General features: G+C 39.5%; 2 protein-coding genes and 1 long non-coding RNA gene across 3 annotated transcripts in view; 2 read left to right on the top strand and 1 right to left on the bottom strand.

The window, feature by feature from the left end:
* The first annotated feature begins 471 nt into the window (after window positions 1-471).
* On the top strand, window positions 472-13,215 carry rnft2 (ring finger protein, transmembrane 2). The gene is made up of 10 exons (XM_008417891.3): window positions 472-603; window positions 713-781; window positions 1,650-2,164; window positions 2,239-2,315; window positions 2,813-2,913; window positions 3,213-3,366; window positions 6,717-6,866; window positions 10,948-11,013; window positions 11,165-11,266; window positions 12,627-13,215. The coding sequence occupies exons 2-10, from the start codon at window positions 735-737 to the stop codon at window positions 12,759-12,761; spliced, it is 1,347 nt and encodes a 448-aa protein (XP_008416113.1). The 5' UTR covers window positions 472-603; window positions 713-734; the 3' UTR covers window positions 12,762-13,215.
* Window positions 13,212-14,494, bottom strand: LOC108166579 (uncharacterized). The gene is made up of 2 exons (XR_001776929.2): window positions 14,372-14,494; window positions 13,212-13,998 (listed from the first exon to the last, which is right to left on the bottom strand). It is a non-coding gene; the product is annotated as an uncharacterized LOC108166579 (long non-coding RNA).
* Window positions 14,323-22,214, top strand: part of fbxw8 (F-box and WD repeat domain containing 8) — a 21,424-nt gene continuing 13,532 nt past the window's right edge. The window contains exons 1-5 of the mRNA XM_081610861.1: window positions 14,323-15,752; window positions 16,336-16,445; window positions 17,660-17,819; window positions 18,953-19,041; window positions 21,548-21,705. Coding sequence (XP_081466987.1) covers window positions 15,303-15,752; window positions 16,336-16,445; window positions 17,660-17,819; window positions 18,953-19,041; window positions 21,548-21,705 — 967 coding nt within the window. The 5' untranslated portion in view covers window positions 14,323-15,302. The remainder of the gene's footprint in view (window positions 15,753-16,335; window positions 16,446-17,659; window positions 17,820-18,952; window positions 19,042-21,547; window positions 21,706-22,214) is intronic.

Below are 22,214 nucleotides of genomic sequence, written 5' to 3'. Positions count from 1 at the left end.
AAAGCGATGCGACAAAAGGTGCAAAACCTGAGCTGCCTGCTGACTTAATGTCAACCTGATCTGTCAGTGGATTCCAGGCATATTTTTTTTAGCTAACCCATGTTGCGCTTTTAAGCTTTTCCCATTTAGTTTAGACGGACAGAATATTCCCGATGAGCTGGTAATTCAAATTATGCAATGACTAAATAAAAATAACAGGTAGAGAGGTAAGCTAGCCGTGCTTCATCATAAAAGCTCGCTTTGTTAGCTCGCTAACTAGCTAGCTGTTGTTAGCATTGCATTAGCGTTTGGTGAGCAGTGCCAATGAGACAATGCTAACGGTTCCTAATAGTGACGTTTTGATCCGCACCGACGGCGACGTCTCGGAAATTTCCAGCATTTAATAGCGGCAACAGTTACGGTTTTCTGCGAAATCTGACATCCAGCTGTCAACAAGATCAACACGAATCCCAAACACGGATGTGCTCTGATGTCATACAGGAAGTTTTCCCAGCAGTAAATCCTCAGCATCATCGCCACCATCATCCATCCAGCGAGTCAAAGCTTTCCATGCTAACTATGACAGCAGCTGAAACAGAAGGGTAATTCACGAAGCTAACGCAGGTAAAGTAATAATGTAGGCTAGTCGTGCAACTATTAAATGCACTAAGTAAAGCTGGAGGCCTTAAAAGTGAGCTTTAATAGCCATGTTGCTTTGTATTTACCTTTTCAGGGCTGGGCCATGTGGTGATGCCATGCAGAGGAGACACAGCAGCAACACGGATGGCATGTCCTCTGAAAGGTGGGAGAAAAGGACAGCTAGGGCGCTTGGTGCCTTGGTGGTCTTGACAACTTCTGTTACTATTCCTGATTAAGGAACAAATATGGTCGATTTTCAACATCTTGTTCTAGTAGCTGCCCAATATGCAAAACTGATGTTCAGTGGGATGAGCACTGACATTTAAGACTTTTCTTTAACATATGCTTAATGCATTACTCATCAGTGTATGTGCATCTTATTCATGGGTTTGCTATGTTTACTTTTTTAGGAATTCAGTGTTACTCATACACACTAAAAACTCTGGTGGTATTATGTCATTTGGGGCATTCCTTATCCTGCCGTTTGTACAAACTTTCAAACATATTTAGTTACTTTCACCATGGTTCTTTAAAATGTCGTCACCATGACATGGATATGGTTGAATTAACCTTTTATCCCACACATTATGTCCCAAAACATTCAAGATACTGGTGTTTTTCAGGACATTTCTCTGTTGGCATGATCAAAATCTTAAATTTTCAGATCACAAAACTAATTTTGATATTTGACAATAGTGTCCCAAGCAGACACAGAAAGCAGTTTTCAAATGGTGATTTCATTCATTGAGGGGGAAAAAAGCTATCCAAACCATCTATGTAAAAACAGTATTTGCCCTCAAAACCTAATAACTAATTGTTAGCTGCAACAACTGAGATCAAGAATTTGCAATGAGTCTTTAACATCACCCCGAGGAATATTGGATCACTCCTCCTTTCAGATTGTTTTTCTAATTGTACGTAGAATAATTTGATTTGTTAAATGTATTTCCAGCCAATTAATTACATAAATGCAAAAGGAAAAGTGTTTCTTTGAACAGTAATTGTTTTATAATACATTTGTTTCAACTTAGAACTCGAAGCCAAACACTGGGGTCGGAGAGCAGCTTGGATGAGGGTGGCGTGTTTGACTGCCTGAAGCCCGATTCGTCCACTTCACCCCAGCAGATGTTCTCCGGCCTGGTGGGCATCCCCTCCAGCTCCGTCTCATCTGCTCAGTTGCAAGCAGCTGGTTTAGTCCTAGGCTCTCCCCCTGAAGTTTTTATCCAGATGACTGCGTCTTCCAGGGAAGAAGCAGGCAGCCATCGAGCGGAGGGTGGCCCGTTCCTCTCCCGGCCGCCCCCGCACCACCACCATCACCACCACCACTTTCACCACCAGCCCCTGCAGCACAGGACATCCTCGCTGCTCCAGCAGGCCACCACAGCAGCCAGCTCCGAGAGGCACAGCTCCAGGGAGGAGGGACAGGACGACCAGTCCACCCCGGCTCCGGCTTTGTCCGAGCTGAAGGCGGTGGTTACGTGGCTGCAGAGGGGCTTCCCATTTATCCTCATTCTGCTGGCTAAAGTCTGCTTTCAACACAAGCTAGGTATTTCAGTATTGAAATATTTTTTAGCAACAGATTGTTATGTTAAGTGGCCATGTTGATTCTTTTCTTTGCAGGTATCGCTGTATGTGTGGGAATGATTAGCACATTTGCTTACGCCAACTCTACATTCAAGCATCAAGTTTCATTGAGGGTAAGAAAAGTCTTACTTTTTCTTACTAAAGCTTCAGTCTTGATGCACCAAGAAAATAATAAGGTGGAGGTGTTTGTACTGCTAGCAACAGCAGGTTCCATGTACTTAATGTACACAATGTACCTTAGCCAATAAACTAGTAGAATTTTACTAATTTAAAACAAATGCAAGAGGAGTTGTTTTTTTTTAACCATCTTTAGCATTTATTTGACTCAGAAAATTCCACAAGTTTTCCTAATACAGAAGATTGCCAACATTGAGTCTTCTTCCCTCAGTAGTAGCATCCACACCAAAGAGTGTCATTGTTAGCATTCCTTGTATGGAACATTATCTGATCAGAAAAGGATGTGATTGTTGAGTTTCTAACCACCTTTCTTCTGTCTTGGGCTGATTACACTGAAAACTAGTGATCCTTTGCAAATTTCTTAATGAGTCTCTAAGAGGCGCGGTGCTAATTCAGCTACATTTTCCCCGTTACTTTTGCCTACTTCTTTAAGGAGGAGCGGTCCATACTCGTAGCTCTGTGGATCATCTTGTTTCTCGGGGGAAACATCGTGTACATCTACTACACGTTCAGCCACGAGGAGCTGCACCACAGGTCAGTGGGAGCTGAAGTGCTTTTGTAGGAGCTCTGTGTGTGTTCATCCACCATCCTATGTTGATTTATTTTGAAGTTATTCCATCATGGTGTGTTTTATTTTCACTTCCATTTCCTTTAGGGAGTGTTACAGATTTTGTCGGTCATGCTCTGTGAGTATTTTATGTTTGAAGGTTTTGTTTTCTTATGTTAAGCTTCTCATTTTTCATTGATCTTGTTTCTAAATGCACCATGCTGAGTAAAAAAAAAAACACCTGCTCACATTTAGTCTAACTCAATGTTGTTATTTTTTTCCCTAGTCTTATATTTGCAAAGCCCAGTCTCAACAGCTTTGACTTCTTTGATCTGATCTGGGTGGTTGGAATCACAGACTTTGTACTTAAATATGTCACAATCGGCCTGAAGTGCTTCGTCCTCTTCCTGCCCAAGATTATCATGGCCTTCAAGTCAAGGGTAAGAACCCATCAATGTTAGTATAACACATAACTTATTTTAAATAGAATATAGCTAGTGTGAGCACAATTGTCTGTGTTAAACATGTCTTAAGAGTCTTATGTTTTGAAATGACTCAGGCAGTTAAACAAAGAGAGTAAGAAAAGAAGCTTGCTTTTCTATGAAAACAGTTTTTAGGACCGTTGCTTTATTATTTCCATTTCCAAGAAGAAAAATAAATCCTCCTCAGTTATCTGACTTTTCTGTACATTTATGACTTCTTCTGCACAGCTTCTTAGATGCTGTTTCTTTCTGTTTCTCTGCAGATTTTCTCTTTATTTAGTTTAGTTCAGAAAAGATGCAGACCATGTATTGTACCTAACTCACAAATTATCATGACACTAATGATAAAAAAATTGCTTTTATAGTGTGTCACTCCTGCTAGTTTGTCTTGCAGTTTTTTATACTTCTATTAACTTGAAAGCAAAACCTAACTTGTGATATTAAATGGCTAAAAATCTGTCTGGAGCGAGTTTAAATTTCCATACATTTTGATAGCTTATCAATAAAAAGTAGAACTCTGTTAATCCGCTTAGCAGTGGATTTTCAACTTTCAAACACATCTGCACATAAGCGAACTCTTTACTTCACCTTCTAAAGACAAAGACTTAAAGTCAACATTTCAAGCAGTGAAGAGTTCACAGATGTGGGGAAAAAAAAAATTCTAAACTATGATGAAATTCTCCCTTGTGTAAAGAAAGTGCTAAAGGGTCACAGTGTGAAGCTGTTTTGTATTCATAAGCTTTTTAAATGGTGCTCCTTAGGTGTGCTGTTTTCATGTTGGTGTCTGCTTGAGACTTTTCCTCTAGCCTGAGGCAAAAGGAACATGTCTGCAGACACACACTCGCATTGATTTCCATACAGGTGCCGTTCTTTGTGTTGGTGTTTGTGTGCTCGGTAGACGGTGGTGGCAGGGAGGAGAGGGGTGATAAAAAGTATTGGGATTAAATTTTCCACTGATAAACAAACCTGTAGGCATATCAGAACCACTTCAGCAAGCAACTGAGCTCATTTAGCCACGAGGGAGTTACAGGGGTGAGGTCATCCCTCTCTGGAGCTGGACCATTACCTGTTTCCTCCACTCACACACACACACACACACACACACACACACACACACACACATGTGCACGCATACAGGGTTTAAAAGCTTACAAAGGAGTGTTTAAGTGTTGGGAAATCCCAAATTGTTTTATCAGGTTATTTTATTTATATAAATACATATTTTAGAAATCCTCTGTAAGGTCTAATACATTAAACCTCATGAAAGCTCATTATTAGTGTTTAAATCTCTCTACTGCTTGCAGCCCAGGGATTCACTAAAGATCTAACCCAATGACTGCAGTCAGCACATATCCGCTTTAAAAAGATCAATGCAATGCATCAATTTTATTACTTGTTGCATTAAAGCGAAGTATTTTTACTGCACAAATAATTTCACGTGTTCGCTTAGTGCAGGGTGTCCAAAGTGCAGAAGGGTTTTGTGTGGCCCCAGACTGCAATTCAAGAGTGGTTTCAGTTGAGCCAACAAGCAAACTGTTTAAACACCCCACTGTTTATTTTATGAAAACTGGCCCTACCATTTTAGAAATTATGATTTTTCTTATATTTCAGGTGTAACATAAATTAAATATACATTTTCTTGAAAAAATCTAACAAGCATCTAATGGAAGTATTCTGTTTAATTTATTGCTAAGCATGTAAAACAAAACGTGTTTTTCTTTTTTAAAAAAATCTAATTTATTGGCCTGGAGGAACTTTCATCTTAACAGTTTCAGCCCACATGGCAAAACATTTTAAACACCACTGCCGTAACACATAATTGGTTGTTACTATCTCTGCATTTATTATGATGAAAAAGCCTCAAAGCAAATCTGGGCATCAGTACAGAATCTACATGCATATTTACATAAATGTAAAACATAAGATAACAAGTTGTTGACTTATCAGGCAATTTATCCGTTGAGGAGTGGAAGAAATGTCAGATTGGTAGTTTGGGGATCTAGCAGACCGACACCCTTTTTTAAGTGCACCGCATGTTTTATTTTTTAAAAAAGTGTTTTAGAAATTTCTTGTTTGAATAATAATGGAATGCAATTTATTTATGTTTCAGATATTTAATTTATGTATTTTGTGGGTCTAAAATATATTTGCCCTTCAACATTATTTGCCTTTTTTCCTCTTGCTGGTTTCCTGTAAAGGTAAATAAAAAAATCCATTACATCCTTGTGAAACGATTAACTTTGATCTAGATGAATGAAAAACCTGTAGAAATGGGTGATCCTATGCATAGTACAAACACAAATTGGACTATTACAAAATAACAATGTCTAAGATTCCACAAGGAGAGACTTGAACCAATTTCTGCTGTTGTAGTTTTCTTTGTAAGATTCACAAATTAATTCCCCTACAAGAAAAAAATAATAATAATTGCTTTGTTTTCATGGTTTCTTTGATTAATAACCAATGCATTTATAAGTAAAACACAGATATGCCCACCACAGAAAGTATAACAGGCAGGAAACTACTCAAACAGGGCCTGAAGTGCAGCTTCCTCAAAGCGACTGGCTTGTGTCCAAACTTTAAATTTGACAGTTTTTGCGTGGGCATGATTGGCACTGTGGGACGTAAGACAAAGCCGAACAATAAGGAAGATGAATTAGCAGTTAGCAGAGGTCTTTCTCCCCTACCGACCTGGCTGCTTGTGCCTCTTTACCCACAGTCATCAATCTTTGTCTTCTCCCGTGCATGAAGTCATTATGCAAGCTGGGATGCCACAGGGGCCAGTGGGGAATCAAGTTTACCTTCATTTACCCACCTCTGTTGTTTTTTTCCCTTAATCTCCCCAACTCACTTAATGCACTTTGTAGCTGTAGGGACAGAAGAGTGTTTCTTTTCTGATTATTAGGAGGGAGTCCCTTTAAAGACAGTTCCCGAGCCCCTGCAGGGCTGGGCTTAAAGTGGGCACAGGGGTAGCAGGTGGAAAGAAGTGCTGCCAGTTTCCCTTGCAGTGAAGGGAAATTGCCTGCACTGCTGTGAAGCTGCTGAGATCTGGACAGCAGCCATGTTTGGGCCGGAGGCGTGCTGTTTTAAGCTTTTAATACCACACTGCTCTTGACTAGATAGAAGAAGGCCCTGAAGCTACTGAGCTCTTTCTGGGTTTCTGACGGCTCAAACAGAGAAAATCTATTATCAATTCGGTGTATTATTTTCAAAAAGTTTACGAAAAACTTGCTTTAACTAATTCATATTGTCTGATTACTGGGTTTCTCATCTGTCACAGTAGTTGTTCATTTTGCTTGGTTTTCCAGGGTAAGTTCTACCTTCTGATTGAGGAGCTGAGCCAGCTGTTTCGGGCTCTCGTGCCAGTGCAGCTGTGGTACAAGTACATCATGGGCGAAGACCCGTCAAACAGCTACTTCCTGGGAGCAACACTCATCATCATTTACAGCCTCTGCAAGGTAAGCAGGACCTGGGAGCAAGGATGTTGTTTTGGTACTTTGCATGCAGATCTTATGAAGTACAAACACTCAGGCTAAAGCAGTGATAAGGACTTGAGTCTGAGACTTGGACTAGGCCTGATTTGGAATTATCCTCAACTACAGTTGCACAGGATATTCACTCACATTCATGATGTAACCCCACATTCAAAAGCTCAGATAATTAAAATATTACATGAAGGAACTTTTAATTGAGAAATCTAACGTAATGGCCAAAGTGTGGTGTGTACACATTACGTGGAAGGCTGCTGGAGGTAAACCTGAGATTAAATCTACATTTAAAAAGGAAAAATAAGGTCTCACAGTCTGGAGGAAGAGTGGATAGGCACAGAATAAAAGTTGCTTGAGTGTGAAACTACTGGGAACCTACAAGGAAATATTGAAGTCGGTCATGTTTCCCTCTGCCGACAAGTTGACTTTGTTTTCCAGTCAGACTTGACACCTGCCATCAGTGTCACTATAGACTTAACGACTGCGTCATCTCCGTTCTTGATTGACCAGCAAGCTTATCTGACCTAAAACCTTAAAGAATCTATGGTAATATTTAGTGCCAGAATGGATTGCCAAACTGAAATGCTCTGAGGTGGAAGTGGAACACAGGGGGAAGTTACCAACTTGAGGCAAGAGATCACAGCTAGTTCTGTTCAAATAAAGACACTTAAAAGTATTTTTAAAGCTCTGAGTCAAATATCCGTTAGTTTAGAGTGCGAACGTATGAATCCCTGGATTACGCAAGGGTTATTGTTATAACGGGGTTTGTATCGTCACGCATACGTGCCTCAGTCATCTTGGTCCAAGCAGTGATTCAGCAGCTGCTGCTCTGAATCAGATGGACAGTTTCCTGTGCAGTGAAAGAGGTGTTTTCCAATATCAAGGCATAGTAGTGTTTCGATATTAGCATACGCTGATCCACATGTATTGTTTAGTCAGCTTTGTATTAGTCAGTTAGATAACTGGACAACTGTAAAGTTAAAATAAACATCATCAGATCTGGGAGCTGTAGAGTTGAGTGGGAGGAAGGTTGTGAACCATTTCTGGGAAAACGAGCGATTTTCAAACAAATGCTCTGAAAGTGAAATGGCCAAAACCTTTTAAATATTAATTTTGTATGTTTTTTTTCTCTTTTTTTTTAGGTGGTAGACCTGCAGACAGTTTGCAAAAGCATTCATACCCTTTAAACATTTAATGTTTTAAAGTTAGCTTAAGAAAAAGCTTCACTAAAAGTCATGCATCATTTACGTGATGCATGACTTCTTTTACTTGCGTCTGAAAATTGTTGTGTTGTGCATATCAGTTTGCATACTTTTGATGCAAACTTCAACCGTAACCAAAAAGATAAAACATAAAATTACTTCATTATTGTTATTCAGAATCTGAAGCGAAAAATCTAATTACTTAATATTTGTTATATGGATAAATACAATAAAATTATGGATTAAAAATATAACATAGAATTTCTGACACTTCTAAAATGAAATCAACATTTAAACCATTGCCTGTTACAACGCTAGTAAAAATTTTGTGGGTTTTTTTTTTGTTTGTTTTGCTTATCAAATTCAGCATTTCAGACAGGGCCCTGCAGACACGAGCAGAATGCATTGAAAGTAAAGAGAGGATAACCACAACAGGCCCAGGTTTATATTCTTGTTCAATTTCCCATAACAACCTCCACACAGAAGGCTGTTTTTCTTCTAGGTGTTTTTTTTTTCTGCTGGAGAAAACCACATGAGAAATCTTTGGGCTCCAGCATTATAGTGATAATGAAATGTAGCTTAACTTTTAGTTTAATGTCAGCAGTTTTCAGAATGGTTTGTTGGTCTGTTTATCTCGTCACTAGCTTGTCTAATTCCTTCGACTCGCACCTTTGCGTTCATTGGTTTGGTTATACTTGGTAGAGCAGCCAAAATGATAAAGCAAAGCCTGAAGCAGCTCAACGACCATTTATGTTATGCAAAGCATCAAAAAGTGCAGACAGGTTGATTCACTTTTGGTCTGTGAACAATTATGACAAGAGCTTTAAACATACAGCCTAAGCTATATGTTTACATGACTGTGCTAAAAGACATAATCTTTTTTTTTTTTGTTACTTTCTGACTAACCTTTTCCCTTTTAGGACAGCTAGGATGACCATAGCTATTTATGCTTCCTGAATGCCAAAATAATGAGTGAGAGAATTTGCTTGTAAGCGATCTGGGAAAGTCGAGAAAATAACATCAAGGCTTCTGATTCAAAATTCCCAACTTTTGAGTCAAATGGAGACACACCTGTTGATATATTTTAAGAAAACACTCCTAAGCACACTGCTCCATTGTGTGAGATCATGAAACGAAGTCAAAAGTAATGACGTATTGGAAGAGCATGATGAACCTCCCCATGTCTGGCTCATCCACGAGGTAGATATTCCAGATGCCTGAAGGTTCCATGATTCTGTGTTCAAACAGTTACATAGAAGGATGGGCACCAGGAATGTCCAGGCATCACATAGTTCAGGAGGGAGATGGGTTCTGTGACTCGGATGAACATGTTTTTATTGAATGGTCTTTATCAACTCCAACAACATTGTAAAGATGCTGACAGAAGCTGGTATTTGTCCAGAGTACAAGTCATGTGCCATCATAGAAAGAAAGGCAAATCAGAGAGAAATAACCCATTTCTCCAAAAATCATACTAATTCAGCCAGGGACAAATGCCCTTTTGGAGACATGTCAGGTGTTCTGAAAAAGAAAAAGCTTTGGCCTGAAAGACCAGTGTTACATTTGCTGGAAAAGAGGGAAACTTGCTAGCTTGAGAACAACATTCAAACTGTGATGTTAGCGGAGCCCTAGTATTTCCAAAGAGTAGCAACCACAGCCACCTTTACAATAGCTAAAATCCTGGAGAACCCGTCTAAAGATTCTTACAACTGCCTGTTTTCATAGTTCAAATGCATTAATACTCACAGTGGAACTAGTGTTAGATTGGCTGCTTTACTAACGCTAGTCAATAGCGTGCAAAGTAGTGGTGTGCCTAGGTATTTCAGCTTCCCAAGGTGGATTTTCTTACACACCATAAAAGAAAATCGGCAAATTGACGAATTTCCCATGAATAACTTCCGACAATACGGAACAACATCATGTTGTGTGGGGGTGCGTTTCTGCTGGATTGGCCAATACAGTTCACAAATTAGATGGTATCATGGGGAAAGAACATAATGTAGAAATATTGAAGCAACATCTCAAGGCCAGAAAGTTTGCGCTTGACCACTGATAGATCTCCCACCAATGGACAACAGCCCTTATGAGCCATGTCATCAACGTATAAATCAGCTTAATGAGAACAGGGTCAGTATTTTGAAGTCGCTGTCACAAAAAAATCTGTCTCAGAAAATGTGTAAAGCATAGCATCCTATTAACCCGACCCAGTGACACCAATTCTGCCAAGAGGAATGGGCCCAAAGTTGAGCAACTATTTTAAGAATCTTGTGGAAGAATATGCACAAAAGTCTTTACTTACTTTTGCTTTACTACTTAGGTAAAGTTTAAAATGTAATAAATAAAGGAAAAAGAGAAAAATATACATTGGATGTAAATATCCAGTTTCAGTTGTATAATGTATTCTAAATATCAGATAACATATTTTAAAGCTGATTAAATTATCTTAGAGCATCCAAGAGAGACTTTAGCAATATTTCAGTTTTACTTGAATAACACCTTCTAAAGCACTTCTGTAATTGTACTCACTCCTCATCTAAACTAACACAGAAGCAAATCTATAAGCAAACCTGATCTTTTTATCATATCAGAATTCTGAACAAAGAGGAAATGAAAAGCAGATGAGAACACTTTCTTAGAAAAGGTTGCTTAGATAAGTGGTATTAGTTTACCACACGTATCCCTGCTGCAACTCCTTATCTGTAATTTTGTTTTTCACCAACATAAACATTTAAATGTCTCAATGCAGCAGAAAACCTGGACATCCCCAGTTGTTAGCATTCTCACATGCAGCTGGTGAGCAACTTTAATGATCACTTAAGTTTAAAACTAATTGTCCTTTTTAATTGCAGTCCTTTGATGTTTGTGGACGACTATCTGCAATACGCAAGGCGCTGGTAATGCTCTGCAGCTCCCAGGTCAGCCTCAGACCATTTAACTTTCCATGCTCACATCCATTAATGAACTTCTATTGTTTGTTGCGTTTTACATTTAAACGGGAATTTAAAGAAATGAATTCATTTTCATAGTTTCAGGTTGATTGATTGTGGTTTTTTTGGTCCACTTTAGAGTTACGGAGTCAGGGCCAGCACTCAGCTGTGCAGCGAGGCTGGTGACGTCTGCGCTATCTGTCAGGGGGATTTCAAAGATCCCATTGCTCTCATCTGTCAGGTAAGAAGGTTAAATTCTCTAATGAATAATAAATAATGCATGTACACCTCAGAGACAAGCATCAGTAAAAACATAGAGATTTACCGCCCCCTATTGATTGTGTCTTTGCACCTGGAGGTTACAGTACATCTATAAAGAATTTTATGTTGCAGCCTTATTTGTTAATGAATTTAATTCATTATTTTTCTTCCAAACTCTTCATAAAATACACTATAATGACAGAAAAAACATTCATTTGGCTTTTTTGTAATGCAATTTATTTTAAATTATATTTAAAATAAATGAAAAAAAAAACACTTAGTCAAGTTGGTTATTTAATACTTTATTAAATGACCTAAATAACTTTTGGCACAGTTACAGACTAAAATCATTTTAGGTATAAATCTACAGCTGTGGTACACCGTTTCTGGTATTTTCTACCGTACTTCTCTTCACATCCCCTCCAGCTCAGTCAGGTTAAATGGACTGTTGCATTGATATTTCTTTTTTTGGCATCGTTGCTGTTTTCTTGTTCCCCCCTACCTCTTTTGCTCTTTCCCCTCAGACTCTTTATAAAAGTCGTGTCTAGTCTGGTGCCTGAACTCAATATCTGTGCAACTGAGGAAATATCTCCGTCCTGCCGTTACAGAGGATCTGCCTCTGATATTTAAGGCAGCCAGACCCATCATACTTGTTTAGCTACAAATAACTGAAAAACAAATGTCCACAGTGCAATTGTTATTTTCTCTATCTCCCTCAGATTTTTGTGAGCAAATTTTCAAAATCAATTTTACATCTACGATATCAATAAATTGTAGATAACCACAGAGGAACTCCAGAGCATGGTGGTGGCAGGTTCATGCTGTGGGGATTTTTTTTCTGGGTCAGAAATTGGGGACACTTGTCCATGTAGACAGCATGACAGAAGCATGATATAGATTCTTAAAAAATCATGTCTACAACCCCAAACTGTGTATTTTTGGGATTGTAATTTTTACTATTTTCTCCACAATTTGTTTAAAAAAAAAGAGTATAAATAAATACAAAAAATCTATGATTAAATGCAAATACTGGTGCAGTTTAGTGATACAAATCATACTTTTAAGTGACTGGTGTCTTAAAGAAGGGTATTTGTGGGACTGTGCCAGGCTGTCAGCCATACAGTAACCTAAACAATTAAGTAATAACTTCTTATCACATTTATCATCACACAGAATATTGATAAAACTTTAAATCCATATCACCCACTCCTTATTATAACTTATATAAACTTGTGTCATATTAAACATGCCTCACATTAGACAAAAAGTACCTGAGCATTGAAATGTGTGCTTTTTGCTGCATGTTAAGTTAAACCTTTGTGCCCTGTGTTCCTCCACAGCATGTGTTCTGTGAGGAGTGCCTGTGTTCGTGGTTCGACCGCGAGCGAACGTGTCCGCTGTGTCGCTCCACCGTCATCGAGGCCCTGCGGTGCTGGAAGGACGGCACCACGTCCGCTCACTTCCAGATCTACTGAGCTCTGACAGGATTTACAGAATCAAAGCGGATACGATTTTGCTTCGATTCAAGTTGGACAATGCAGTGGTAAAAATGTTGAAAGCTGAATGGTAGTGCACAGAAGTCTAATTATCCACTCTGAGTCAAAGCATCAAAGTCAGTCATTTGATTTGTGACATATTTTCTCTGATCATGTCATAAAATTATTTATTGTGTTGACGGTGTACGGAATATACAATCAGTATTGTGAGGGATGTTATTTTAAGGTAAACTTTGATTTAAATTGGATTATTTAAATGAAGTGGAATGTTTAAGCAGGATTACCAGTGGAAAGCTATAATTAATGTGAAGTTTTTGGTCAGCTTTATCTCCATTAATGACAACATTCCATTTTGCTGCTGTTTTTCTTGTGAGTTACATAGTTTTGTTCGTTTTTGTGAAGCATGTTTCAATTAAAGACAACCTGAGGGACATTTTCATTGTTTATTATCATAATTGCTGAAATTTCATTAGAAATATTTGACATAAAAAGAGCCCAGTTTATACAAAAAAAAAACATTACATCAGAAAAGAGCTTATTCTCAGTAGTCACAAACAGCATAAAAGCATTTTATGCACAGGTCCAGCATTCGTGGTGAAATGCTATATAAGACAGCCTCCACAGGTAATAATAAAGCATACACAAATCTGTAAACTGGATCCAAACACTGTAAAAAACACCTATAAAAGCATCAGCTGTTATTTACATGTTTACAAAGAGAGTTTAGCTTATCTAAAAAAAGTACAGTGCATTGTGGAGCTTTACAACGGGTGTATTTCAGTGCATTTTTGTAGCATTTGCAGCCTATATGTGTCAGGTATAATCAGTTTGATCCAACTGTCCCTGATGCACTCGCATCATTGGAGGAGAGAACATTCAAAGGCGTACCATTAGTAAGCTTTTCCCTCCGCCGGTACCAGGGGAGGATTACATCACTGTTTTGTTTTGTAAATGGGATGACAGAATCGGAGTGAGAAGGGGGCAGGACAACTGCAGATTCTGTCAGTTTAAAACTCCAAGTCCATCCACAGTGGGAGTTAAGTCAATTCAGTCTGCCTTCAATCTTGGAATAGGAAATCTTTTAGGCCATCCCTTCGTCCTCTTCAGTCTGCACATTTCTCCAGGAACAGCATCCTCCTGCATCTCTTGTTATAAGTGCAAATGATGTAAGCCCATTTGCTGTTCCGCATGCAAAAAAATTTTTTAAGGCACCAGTCTACAGTGGGAGAAATGTATCCACATAAAACACATTAATTTTCAAAAACAGTATGTCCCAAAAGGTAAACATGTCAATGCAACTAGAAGTTATTGGGCAATCAGCAGCCATTTAATTATTTGCTTCCCCTCTTTCTTTTGAAAAATCGAACCAAATATCTGGATTTTAGAACAAAGATGGTATTTTGTGCTTAAAAGTGTAGCTTTGTCTTTAAAAGCTGGGACTTGTTTCATTAATTTTTTTTTTTTACTCCATTGTCTACACAATGCATAAAAACAAGAAGGATCAATGAGATCAGCTGTCTAAAGAGGCTGCAGCCTGAGAAAAAAACAGGTTACCTATTAAAGATTCATAGACACTGATGTTATCTCACCTGTTGCGGAAGTCGCAACCACGCGCCCTACAGGTGTCGCCTCGCGCTGAGCAGCACGAGCAAGGTGACTTGCACCGCGAGGCACAGGAAGCCTTTGAAGTGGCCGCGCCCGGTCACTGCTGCCACCGTCACTCTGTCTCCGCAGCCGAGGTCGCCGGTTGTCTCCCCGGCTGTCCAACTCTTCTCGAGCTGGTCCCCGATTCTCCGTAGCCGCGACGCGAGCAGCTGAGCTACGGAGCAAGCAGAGGAGCGTCGGCGCGATGCGCTGCAGCTGGAGTCTCCCGGCCGCAGCAGAGGCTGGTCTATCGGAAGCCAGCACATCTTCTCCTCTGACTGAGCCTCCGCGCTGTCCCCGTCTTCTCTTTAAATCTGGGAAGGATATATGAACCCTCCTCCTGCTCCCTCATCAATCCTTAACTGTGTTTGCGATCCCCAGACTCTCCCCACCTCTCGCTGCTGTATTATTCATTACCATGTCACATGGTGTTTAGGGTTTACATCATCTTCTTCCAAGAGAAAGATGCAACGCTTAACACTCAGATCTCTGATGTTTGGGTTCATCTGAAGAGTCTTTTGTTTAAGGAGACTGGACGTTACGTTCTTTTCCTCTGATGTACAAATTACGCTTACGCTATTCACACTTTCCGTCCACCTCACACACACAGAACAAATTGTTATGCTATTATTTACACAATTTAGCCGCAAATATACCACTGAGAAAAAAGGAGGAAAACAAGGAATTAAATACTAGCGGAACCAATATAGTGCCGCTTTGTCCCTCATCGGTCTGTTTTTAGAGAAGAGCGACTTTGTTTTTGACGGTTCCACAAAATACCGACAAAAACAGCTGCTCTGAAATGGGCTACTCTTAAACTTAAAATTACATATCCTGTTCTGTAAAACTTAAAATGTATACGTTTTGAACGATGACATGGCGGCGAACGAGCTTGTTGCCTTCAGGGAACGCTGGAAACAAGAGTTAAAGACTAGAAAAGAAGAGACTGGACTCGTCTGCGTTCCTTCTTCCTCCTCTTCCTCCTCCTCCAGGGATTATCCCGAGCAGAAAGACGTAAAGAAACCTTGTGATACTCAAAAACAAGACGAATCGAGCTGCACTGAGGATGAGGGAAGTGTTAGTGGCGGGAGGTTTGCTGTAGAGGCAGATCAGCCTCAGTATGTCTCCATTGCACGCAGTCTGTTGGATGGGAGGACCAGTCCCCTGCTGGACAGGATTCAGGAGGAGAGAACGAGGAGAAAGAGGCAGTACGATAACATGACCAACATGTGCAGCGTGTCCCTGCAGCAGCAGCAGCAGCAGAGGCAGCCACAGAGGAAGGTGAAGAAAGAAGAGGAGCTTGTGGATCAACTCATTCAGGATCTGGTATGATGAGGAAGAAGCTGGTTGAGCACAAATTCAGTGTGAAAACGTAGTTTCCCCCCCTACAGGTTTCTTCTATCTTTGATTTTTTTTGTGTGTTTCAGATAATTATTTAATAAATAATCAATAAAATGGAGCACATAAATGATCTGACATGCAAACATAATTGGTTTGTTCATTTAATCATTAGCTGTGGCATTAAGCATTTGCAATAACGGGCATTGGTTTTTTTCCCATCAATGAGAAGGAATGGGCTGCATCTTTTTTTTTTTTTCCCCAAGAAGTATCTCAATTCAGTCATATTGAAGCGTTTCAAACATAAATGTTTTGCCATATTTCAGTCATTCCAGAGTTTCACTTGGCCACTCTAAATCCCTTGTTTTTAGCGATTCAGAGGTGGTCTTACTGGTGAGCTGGTGGCCGAGCGTTCTCCTTCAGGATTTCTGGTGGAGTATAGAGTGTGTCGCCATTACCTTGAGTGTTTTTGAAGCAAAAAAGCAAAGACAGGAGAAATCTCCAGGGGAGCAAAAACTTTTTTTAAAGCAGTGTATCTTGTGTTTTGTACTGTAATCCCTTTTCTTTGCAGAATGAAGTCAACGACATTCCCTTCTTTGACATTGAATTGCCGTACGAATTAGCCTTGAAGATATTCCAGTACCTCAACTGCATGGAGCTTGGCCGATGTGCCCAGGTGAGGTGCAGAAACGACAACAACAACAACAAAAAACAGTGTGCAGCTGAATGGTTTAGCTCCTTCTGGAGAAACTTTTGTCTTTAAATTGTCAGCTATTGACATGAAAAAATCCAGACTAGTGAAGTGTAGAGGGAGAAACTTTATCTTGCCTCGCTATAATTATTTAATCCTTTAAAGTTGGTTTTCTTTTGCTATATTTCACAATTGTATGCAGATTGAAATTCTTGTTTGAAGAGAAAATAATAGCCATGAGAAGTTCAGTACAAATGGTAAAATTACTTTTTGGTTTTTGTAGGATAAATGTAGGCAGTGTAAAATTACTGAGAATTTAATAGCTGAATTTCAGGCATAAACTATGTTGACCCCTTCAGTCTTCCCAGCACCAGAACTGAACTAGGAGAGTTTAGTTTCTGTGCTCCTCGGCTTTGGAACAAACTCCATGAAAACATGGTTATCCAGTTCCTTTACTTTGGAAATAACAATAATGTCATTTACACCAACGTTTGGTCAACCAATCTAACTGGATTTTTTTATGCTGTATTTCTTTTTGACTTCCATTTGTATCATGTAAAGTCCTTTATATTGTCTTGTACATAAATTATTCTATTAAAAAAATCTAAATTTCTGTCTTAAAAATTGATTTCAAAAGGCCCTTTTAATGATATGCCAATCTATTGTTCATAGACTGACACACTGCCCCCACCTGTTGCTGCACTCTACAAGTTAACTAGCTGAAATAAAGTGAATGGACTTTATTCCTGCTCTCACTTCTGGTGTTTTACCACATACGCTTGGATGGTTGGGTCCTGACCCCAACTGTAGGCCTGCTCCGCATGCTTTTTTTTATAGGGTTCATATTATGTTATTAATTAAATTAAAACAGATGAGATGATCAAGCATACTTTTAAGAGACTTATAAATCACGGCCTGCCAATAAAATCCATGTTTATTGTTTCTTTGTGCAGCGTCCATAATTTGGCGATTAGTTACTTTAATTACGCTTACCTTCTTCATTCTGTATTGCTTTGGGCAGCTCATGACTTTATTTTGTGCATGTTAGTAAATTAGATATTGAGTGGCAGATCCACAGCACTCGTGGTGCAGAGAGCCCGTTTTGGCAGGCGGCCGGGCTCGTTAAGCGGAAATGAGTGATGCAAGCTCCTAATGTATGCTGACTCAAACCACTGTCGTGTTGTCCAATCTCCTCCCAGGTGAGCAGGGCATGGAGAGTCCTCGCGGAGGATGGCGTTCTGTGGTTCAGGTTGTGCCAGAGGGAAGGTTACCACCAGGGTGCCTCCGTGTCCAGCTCCCCCTGTTGGAAGAGCACCCTGCGAGACTGCAGGAACTCGGCCAGAACTGTCCGCTCCAACTGGAAGGTGAGCTTGATCTGTTCTACTTCACTGAAATGGGAAGTTTTTTTGTTTTTTTTCTAATCAAATTACTAAAACTGTCTGAGAGGTGAAGGTGCCATGAAATCATCTTATCAAAATAACACAATAAAACTAACGTGTGATTGACAGCAGACCATGATTACAGTGTTTATTTGTCAATATTTACGTGACTTAGAAATCTCATTGCCAATAACCACAGATTGTAGAGGTCAACTGTGCTGTTCTCATTTGATTTACTTGTGGGTAAGAAAAATAAATTCATAATGCATCTCCTTGCATCCCCTTCACATTTTGTCACATTACAACTGCAGATTTGATTTACTAGGATATTATGTGATAAATCAACACAAAGTGTTACTTACCAGAGTAGTGGAACAAAAATGATGCATGATTTTTAAAATAATTTCCAAAATAGAACCCTGACTACTACGGCATGCAGCCAAAAATAGTGACGTTGGATCACCATTATTTTCAACATTTCAGTCGTTAGTGAACGGATGACATCACAAATGTACCCCACAAATCATGGATAAAGAGAGCACTTAAAACAGCATTTGTTTAATAACAAGCTTTGGACATTTTACAGAGCACTATTCTTAATAATATTGATCTTATAAGACATGGTGTGGTAGAAAACTAACACTTGCCTTAAGCATATCAGCTCCACAGTGAAACATGGTGGTGGCAGCATCATCCTGGGGTCATGGTCCGAGTTGATAGGAAGATGGATGGAGCAATGCGTGGCAATAATAACAAACCTGTCTGAGGATGCAAAAGAGAATGAAGGATGATCACTTCTCAACAGAAAGGAGACCATAAACATGCTGTCAGAGCTACAATGGAATAGCTTAGAATTGCTTAGAATTTGAAGCAAGTCTTTGATTTGAAGTTTATTTATGCTTTGCATAAAATGTAACTGTGCTTGAGTTTTTTTTTTTACAAAGAAGAAAAGCCAAAAATGTAATTCTTAAGATGTGCAAAGCAGAAAGCACATTCACACCACACTTTTCAGATTTTTAATTTGTACAAAATGTTCCTTCCACTTCACAGTCATGTGTTGGTCTGCTACACCAATTCAATTGTTAATAGTTTTAAGCTTAGCATCTGTACCTCTTCAGAATCGAGTGGGATCTGTCAGCCAGCTGCAGTTCGAGTTGGGGAAAATTCTGTGCGACGTCAGCTCCTGTGACAACTTCGTGTTGGCCGGGTGAGTTTCAAGGACGAGCAGACATCATGCCTGATGTCCTCTTTGTTTCAGCAGAGCTCACTTGGTCTCATTTCATCTGCATTGATTTCTCTGTCGCGCTAAATAAAACTTGGTCATAGATTTTTGTGATATAATGCCGGGGGTTTAAATGAACGTAGGAGACGCTGTGTGTCCCTGTCTAAACCAATGCCAAAATGTTGCATTTACATTGATGAAATTATAAATCAGGGGATGAAGTTTGGATTTATTTTTACAGCTGAAAACGATGTATTATGCTGAACAACAACATCAAATAACTGGAATGCTAATGAGGTATTGGCCAAATGCACAATGTTTTAAATGAAATGAAGTGTTCCTTATTGACAAACACAAGGAAGTTAAAGTTGATTTAAGTCCCAATGTGCTAAGATAGTATTTAAATTAACTATTTCCTGTCAGAATAGAAGCTGCTTAAATTGCAGCCTCCTCTGATTGGCTAGCTCAGGTTGTCTGAGCAGACTTCACCCACAGTTTCTCTGAAGTTTAAGGGAGTTTATGTATTTTGTAAGAATTGACAAATAGTATTTGGTTAACTTAAAAATTGCTTAAGTCCTTATTTGGCCATGAGCTGCTCATTACATGATGGTAACACAATGCCCTGTAAAAAACATGCATTTCACTAGATTGCCATTCAGTTAATTTTATTTACATTTCAACTATATAAACTTATACACTAGATAAGAAAAGGACCCTAAATGAATAATTTTCAAATTAAATTCAATTCATTCTAATACAGCCTAATTCAGTATAATTTGATGCTTCTGGTCAGACATGTAGCTCCAAAACATGATGTCGGTGTCATTATTAACTGGGTAACAGTTAAAGTAAAGGAATCCAGATCAGACCACTGAAATGAATTGTACTGATTATCTTTTTTATCAAAAAACAAGAGTGATTTTGAAAAGGGTCACGTCGTAATGACTAGACAACCGTTTCGTAGCATGTTTAAAAACTGTGCCTTGTGTGTGCTGTTCTCAGTCTACAGTGGCCATTATTTATCAAAAGTAGTTGTGCCTGATTGACATAATTACTGTAGCTGATTTTACAGGCACATTCAAAGGCTTTCACAGGACCGGATTTGAGAATTAAACAGCAGTTTTATGACTTCAGCCACACATTAAAGCCAGATGTCAGACTTCTGATGAAACCTCATGTGGGCAAATGACAGCAGGAACAAGGATTTTTACATTGACAGAGTACGTTCTGATCAGAAATTGTGAATTAAAACAATTAATTCACAATCACAGTCACATTATTGCTCTTCTTTGCAAAAAACACAAGTAACAACTGCATTTATTGAGGAAAGGGGACATGAATTGCAGCTTAATCAGCTAAACCTGCCCTTAACTAGCTGGTATGAGGCAGTGATAAATTGTGAGGGACCTGTAGGGCTCAATAGGAGGCCCTTAAGGAGATCTGCAGTGTCTCCTGGGACAAAGGCTACTAGATTCCCATTAGTCCTGCTGGATCCCTTTAGAGAAAACAGCCTGTTTGTGTGGTTTCAAATTAGTAGATGTGCGGCACACAGTACTTAAACATTGAAGACATTTAATAAGTGGCCTGATGTAATGTGAACTCACTGCTAAATACTCAGCTTTATGCATATGCTGCTAACATATTCATGATGTCAGTACATTCCTCATTATTGGTACTTAAAGAGTAATTGAGCTAAACGAAACTATTTGAATTTGTCTAAAAAAGAATCAATAGCAGTTAAGAGCAAGTCAAGATTGATTTGATTGGTGACAGAAAACCGGTGGGAAGGGAGTTGGCTTTTTGAAAAAAAAAAACAAAAAAATAAAAAGCAACAGGAGAAGCAGTGGCCATTAACCCGTCTCAGACAGAGCAGATCTGCTGAGGCCTGCAGAAATGCCACTGTAGTCTGAGCAGAAACTTCTCCCCACAGAAGTTTGTTGGGCGACATCCAGCATGCGCGTCATGCCGATCGCTGGCATTTTGATGATGCACCAATTAAGGAAAAAGTGTGTGCTTCTACTCCTGCCAAACCCTGCAAATCCACCCCCACACACACACGGAGAGCTACTCACATATACGCTCCGTGTCAAACTGGCTGTTACTGTACGACACATTGCAGCTCCAAGTCACAGAGACATGATTGAATCTGTGAAGGTGGCAGCATGCTCGTCTCTCGCAGTGAGAGCTAATCAGCCGGGGCAAAGAGATGGGAGAGGAGGTGTGTGGAGTTCAGAGCAGAGAGCTGCTCTGCTCCATTTGTTAGACATTTCTTCTCAAACAAAAGAAAAGTGTGCAGATGGAGGAGTGCTGAGAGGGGATGATCAGTTAAGGACTGTCATCAATCCTTAAAGTACTTCAGGCAACCGCTTGTCTTTTATTCCACTGAAAGCTAATCTGACCTCTTTTATTCAAAACATGTTGGTTGTATAACAGCACTCTAAATCCTAAAAGACACTTAATCTAGTAACCCATCTGTTGCGTTATATTTAAGGTACACGTCTGGTGATGTGAGGCTTTGGGATACGTTGCACTGGGACTCAACATCTTCGTTCCTCAAGACCAACAGTCTTTCGGCGAACACGCACCCAAGACCGCACGTTAGCCACGTCCAGATCAACAGCACAGTGGCTGCTGCTTCATATGAAGATGGTAAGTGGGTGTTTGTTTAATGGAGGGCTGTTATGCAAAATTCACATTTCGCATGTTTTTATACTTCCATTTGGATTTCAACAGTTTCTAAATAAAACAGCCAAAGTGCTTAAAGTGCCATCCAGCTGGTTTTTGGCAATAAGAACATTTTTTTTAGTGTCTGAAAAATGGGCATTTTCAAAAACCATCCAATTGCTAAGTCACAATCGACGGGGTCTGCGCTGTTACCTGTCAACCCCAGCCGAGCCCCTCACCTAGCAACCCGAGTGAAGCTCCGCCTACTTAGAAGATGAGCACTGCAGTACAAGGTTGCAGGAAAAGACAAGTGTTTGGTTATTCACTTACCATTCATAATTCACTTGCTGCATTCTTGTTGATTATGCAGGAGGCTCTACTTCTGCTTTTCAAAGATGTACGGTTGTATATTTTTGTATCTCTTTGCAGCATGAGAGTATAATGTTGAGTTGGGGAGTGTGGGCGGCAGCAGCTTATTTGAATTTAAAGTGACG

The sequence above is a fragment of the Poecilia reticulata genome, chromosome 9 (genome assembly GCF_904066995.2).
Source record: "Poecilia reticulata chromosome 9, P_reticulata-male-v2, whole genome shotgun sequence".
NCBI classification, from domain to species: domain Eukaryota; kingdom Metazoa; phylum Chordata; class Actinopteri; order Cyprinodontiformes; family Poeciliidae; genus Poecilia; species Poecilia reticulata.
Note: the sequence above shows the minus strand (reverse complement) of the source record. Positions and strands in the feature narration are given on the sequence as shown.

What these genes read in the sequence shown, in the direction of transcription:
- rnft2 (XM_008417891.3), top strand. Translation starts at nt 735, where the DNA reads ATGCAGAGGAGACACAGCAGCAACACGGATGGCATGTCCTCTGAAAG. An exon ending in AGCATCAAGTTTCATTGAGG is followed by an intron (nt 2,316 to 2,812) that starts GTAAGAAAAGTC and finishes TACTTCTTTAAG; the next exon opens with GAGGAGCGGTCCATACTCGT. An exon ending in TCATGGCCTTCAAGTCAAGG is followed by an intron (nt 3,367 to 6,716) that starts GTAAGAACCCAT and finishes TTGGTTTTCCAG; the next exon opens with GGTAAGTTCTACCTTCTGAT.